This window comes from Bos mutus, unplaced genomic scaffold, assembly GCF_027580195.1.
Source record: "Bos mutus isolate GX-2022 unplaced genomic scaffold, NWIPB_WYAK_1.1 CTG200, whole genome shotgun sequence".
Lineage (NCBI taxonomy): Eukaryota > Metazoa > Chordata > Mammalia > Artiodactyla > Bovidae > Bos > Bos mutus.
Window position 1 is genome coordinate 390,605 of NW_027219453.1, and position 5,699 is coordinate 396,303.

General features: G+C 42.9%; 1 protein-coding gene across 1 annotated transcript; it reads right to left on the reverse strand.

The window, feature by feature from the left end:
* Positions 1 to 3,504: 3,504 nt before the first annotated feature.
* LOC102272699 (olfactory receptor 51M1) lies at positions 3,505 to 4,467 on the reverse strand. Its single transcript, XM_005905999.2, has one exon. It carries the CDS (start codon positions 4,465 to 4,467, stop codon positions 3,505 to 3,507), a length of 963 nt encoding a protein of 320 aa, XP_005906061.2.
* Between the last annotated feature and the right edge of the window lie 1,232 nt (positions 4,468 to 5,699).

Here is a 5,699-nt window from a genome sequence, read left to right on the forward strand (position 1 = left end):
GGGTGTTGGTGATGGACAGGGAGGCCTGGCATGCTGCGATTCATGGGGTCGCAAAGAGTCGGACATGATTGAGTGACTGAACTGAACTGAACTGAGTCCATCTCTACTGTCTCACTGTATCTTCTCTAGGTAGAGCACCTTGAAGGTGGCCCTGAGAATCTGCTGGGTCTTGATGCTGTATATAACAGGGTTTATCAAGGGTGGGAAGAGCACAGAGACAGTGCCCATAAGGATGTGCAACAGGGGTGAAGTGTGGCTCCCAAACCTGTGTATGATGGACAGACCTAGCATAGGCACATAGAAGCAGAACACAGCCAGAAGGTGGGAAAAACAAATGTTGAAGGCCCTGAGCCTCTCCGCAGCAGAGGCAATGGCCAGCACAGTATGGAGAATGATTGTATAGGAGAGCAGGATGAAAAGAACATCAGAGCCCATGGCCAGCATGATGATGCACAGTCCATAGAGTCTGTTGAAATGTGTATCTGAGCCAGTCAGGTGGATTATGTCTTGCTGAAGGCAGTAAGCATAGGACAGTGCCCCACAGTGATAGTAGTCAAATTTCAAGAGATGCTATGAAGGTGCGGCTGTGATGGCAGCGCTTCACAGGCCCAGCACGACCCTGACCAATGCCACACGAGGCCCTGTGAGCATAGATGTGTAGCGCAGTGAGAAATAGATGGCCACCAGGCCATCCAGAGCCATAGCAAAGAGCATGGCGGATACCATGAAGGAGGAGTGTAGGAAGCACTGCTGCAGAACACAGGGCACCAGGCCCACCATCCAGGTCTCTAACCACAGCTCATCTAGCCTCAGGACAAGCACAAGCTCAAATCTGTCACAGCCAGGATGGCAAGGAAGTAGTACATGGGCTGGTGGAGGAAAGGGTCTGTTCATACCCAATGCAAGATGGTGGCATTGCCCAGGAGGGCCACAAGGTAGCACACACAAATGGGCAGGGAGTTCCAGGGGTGAGCTCACTCCAGGCCTGGGATGCCCATCAACAGGAACGTAGAAACTCTGAGCGTATCTGAGCCAGTTAGGTGGATCATGTCCTGGTGAAGGCAGTAAGCATAGGACAGTGACCCACAGTGACAGTAGTCAAATTTCAAGAGATGCAATGAAGGTGCAGCTGTGATGGCAGTGCTCTGCAAGCCCAGCATGACCCCAACCAATACCAAGATTGGAGCTTAGTAAGGTGGACACATCGTCCTTCTCAAGAGTCCTCTTTGTTCTGTGAAAAGTGGCCATGGGTTCAAGTTTACTAGGCCAGTAAGTATGAGCTGTTACACTGTCATAGGGCAATAATGCCCTGCTGTCTGGTCTGGCCTCTCTGCCCTCTCTAGGACTCAATGACCTTGCAGTAAACCCCTGCCCTCACAGACAGCCTGTCCTTTTCCTGTTTTTTCATCTTTCTCTTATTCCCATGGAATCTTTTACTTTGATGACATCAAATCTCAGCAAGGGTTTTCTGTATTCTTATTCTGAACCAGCTAGTGAAAGCCAGTTTTTGTTTTTTTTTTAACCTCCCTTACAAAATTCTACATAACTCAACCTTAACAGAATGCTCAGATTCTCAGAAATATCATTATTCCCAAATTGCCTTCATTTGACTTTACCACTTCAAGCTTTTCTTAGGGAAGAAATGATCTCTAAATTTTCCAAGTGAAGTGAAGATGCCCATAGAGTTTCCTCATGCAATCTACTCTCCCCTCTATCTCTTTATTGTCATGATGTGAATCTCTCTGCATGTCCATGCAATCAGGAGAAGTGGTATCTTGCTTCTCTCTAAACTTAATCTTCTCAAAGAACTCAGAGCTCATGGTTTCTAAAGAAAAGAAAAAGAAGTATTTGTTTCCAAGGAGCTGACACTGTAAAATCTTTATTTTTCCATTTTTAGTTGTTTTATTAAGATAGATTCAAGGAGTGGTATTTCTGAGACAGGGTGTATGAATATTTTTTTAAATCTTTTGATACATTTTTTTTCCTACGGAAAGTGAAAGTCACTGTCATGTCCCACTCTTTGCTACACCGCGGACTGTAGCCTACAGGCTCCTCTGTCCATGGAATTCTCCAGGTCAGAATATTGGAATATAGATCCCCAATATTCTCCAGGGGATCTTCCCAATCCAGGGACTGAACCCAGGTATCCCACATTGCAGGAAGATTATTTAGTGTCTGAGCCACCAGGGAAGCCAAATCATATTATATTTTCACACCACTGTATGAAAATCCTTCTTTTACCATATACTTGTCAGTACAGACCTTCATTATTAACTGTTTTCTTCAATACTTACTTATTAGTATGATTTAAATATGTTAATTTGCATTTTAAATTTCAGCAAAGTAGAAATTTTAAAATGTTATTTTGTATACATATTTCCTAAGTTCAAAAATAAGAAAACTTCAGTGTTAGTGGCCTATTTGCTAGTAACTGACAGAAATTGAACTCCAACTCTAAATCTGAATTCTATTCTTTAGACCTCATTCTACTAATGGGATCCATAGACAGATAAGTTCCACTCAATATGGAGAAGAACTTTCTGAGTCTCAGAGTTGCTCTTCAGTAGTGTGGCCTACAGTATGGATTTCAACTGAAGTTCAGAGTGGAATCTGTTTGTTCAGAAGACCTGCCTTGAAAAATATCCATGAGGAAGCAACTCCAACATGAATTTTGTTTAGTCAACAGTAGGGGAAATCTCTGCCACTTTTAAGTTCACAATATCATAAGCAACAGGAGCATGACTTAGATGTATTTGTGGCAGTTTCCTTTATTAGAGCTTTGTCGCATTTCAGGTCATTGTCCAAGATCTCATGATTAGAATGCCCAGAAGCAAACATTGACTTCAGTTAATGTCAGTAAATCCATACAAAAGATAAAATCAGAAATGATAAGAGACAGGGGTGGGGTCCAGAGTGTCTACTAAATGAATAAGGCTAGAAGAGAGCACATCATCAGAAACATTTGGAGTTTAAATTAGAAAATAGTGCAGGAGTTCTGATTCTTCCAATGAGACTCAAGACTCCAAAGGATATGGGTTATGCAGGATTAAAAAAAAAAAAAAGAAACTTAAGAGAAGGATTGGCTGGCCGAGAAAGGAGGCAGTCCCAAGGAGCCATGGAAGAAGGTACATTTTGTGAAGTGAATTTAAACAACTGACACTTACCTGTTCTCTCATAAGTCCTGTTCGATGTGTTTCTTTGTTGATTACTCTCCTTCTGTATTTGCTTAGTTTCACTTTAGTTTTTACACTTTGATAGCAGTCTTCCTCTAGGCAGTTTTTGCTGCTACCAAAATATCTAAGTCTTATATATAGAGAAAGGCATTATAATTCAAGCAAGAGAAGGTCAGCATTACCAACTCATAACTCAAGAAAGAAATTCACCCATATTTTATTTAGGGCAGTGGAAAAAAGCCTCGGGAAACAGAGGGTGTAATTACAGGTACTAAATACTGACAATCTTTGGCCTGATTTGGGACTTTCTTCTGGGCACTCAGTGGAATTTTTAACCCAGGAGCTTGCTGATGACATGGCGAATCTCCTTGGTTTTAATACTGTATATGATTGGGTTAAGCATGGGAGGCACAAAGAGGTAGACATTGGCCATCAGAAGGTGGACAGCAGGTGGAGCATGCTTCCCAAAGCGGTGAACCAAGGACAGCCCCATCATGGGCACAAAGAATACCAGCACAGCACAGAGGTGTGAGGTGCATGTTTGGAAGGCTTGGAGCCGCTCCTCTTTGGAGGCCAGTCTTGCCACTGTGTGCAGGATGACCCCGTAGGACAGTGCAATGAGCACCAGGTCCAGCATCACAGTAAAGACCACCAATGACAGCCCGTACAGGTTGTTGAAGGTGGTGTCTGTGCAGGCCAAGTGTATCACCTCCTGGTGCAGGCAGAAAGAGTGGGAGAGGACTTGAGTGCCACAATAAGGAAAAGCCTTCAGGAGGAGAACAATGGGAAGGAGGGCCAGGGGGCCCCGCAGAATGACAATGAGGCCTGCCCTGACCACTCGCTGGCCAGTGATAATGACCATGTACCTCAGGGGATAACAGATGGCCACAAATCGATCAAAGGACATGACAAGGAGCACTGAAGACTCCATGAAGGAAAATGAGTGGATACAGAACATCTGGATTTGGCAGGCTCCAAAGTAGATGCCATGGGATTTGAACCAAAAGATTCCCACAGTAGTGGGCAAGGTGGACACCGACAAACCCAGGTCAGTGAAGGCCAGAAAGGAGAGTAGATAGTACATGGGTGTGTGCAAGTGAGGGTTGGTCTTAATAATGATCAGGATGAAGCAGTTGCCTGAGATGGCCACGAGGTACATAAGGAAAAAGAAGATGAAGATCCAGTGCTCGATGGTTTCCAATCCGGGAAAGCCAGTGAGGTAGAGCATGGGGCTGAACTGTGTGAGGTTGGACAGGAGCACGATGTGAGGATGGAGGGGATACTGGGCTGGCATTCTCCAGGGGCTGAGCTGAGAATAAATGGAAATTCTGGTTATTAATTCTTCAGCTTCACAAACACATCATCATAAACAGATAATGACCATCATAAGCTTTGATATCCTCTACTTCACTGTTATCACTTATAACACCAAACTATCTGATTAAAACTTTCTTTGAATATAACAGATTTTCTCTACATTTACATTTCTTCTCAGTCTTCTTTCCTGACTTCTCTTCATTTATCAATGCTGAAATATAGCTGCTTTTATCCTTGGAAATTTTCTGGCCTTACTCTATTATTCCTCCTCTTACATCATCATTTCCATAATTATTTACCATTCTTAAGCTGATGAATGTCAAATACAAAACTGTAATTCTCTTCTTCTCTATATATCTAGCGGTAGGCTGAGCATCTGCATGTAGGTGTTTCACTGTTTTTTCAAAAGCATGTTGAAAATTTTAATTATAGTCACCTCCCCCAACAGGGTTTTCATCTATTCATTTTCATTGACTCAGTAGTAGAAATGTGGACTTCAGAAATAAGTTGAAGAAGAGATACATGTTTGAGAGATATTAGTATATAGGCAGGATACAGAAACCTAAAATGTTAGTGTAAGGAGAAGCTTCTGGTATTAACTGTACAAATCTGATATTTAGAGTTGGAGAAGAAAAGACTCCACTGAAAGAGACTGTGGGGAAAATGCCAGTCAGAATAAAATCAGAAGAATGTGATCTTGTATCAGTTTTAAGAGGGATTAATTATATATGATGTTACCAAGGGGTCAGGGTTATAAGGACTGAGAACTGACTAAAGGATTGAGCAATGTGGAAGTTACAGCTGACCTTGAGAAGAACAGTTTCAGAGGAGTGGTGATGGTGGTTTAGTCACTAAGTCGTGTCCGACTCTTGCGACCCCATGGACTGTAGCCTGCCAGGCTCCTCTGTCCATGGGATTTTTCCAGGCAAGAATACTTGGGAATAAAACCATCCCTGCCTACTCCAGAAGGACTATGACCTTGTCAATATTGCTACTTCCCTCTGCTGTGAGCATGTCTGCTTCTGATCCTGAACAATCACAGTTCTCAATTATTTTCCACAGGACCACTTGAGTGGACAGCTGCACAGTTATCAATAAAGCAGTTCTTAGGGAGGAAGATATCTTCAGAAGATAAAGAGGAAAAAAATAGGAAGAGAAAGAAAATAGGTGTACAAGAGCAATATAGTAGGATTCCAGGCAGTGACAAAA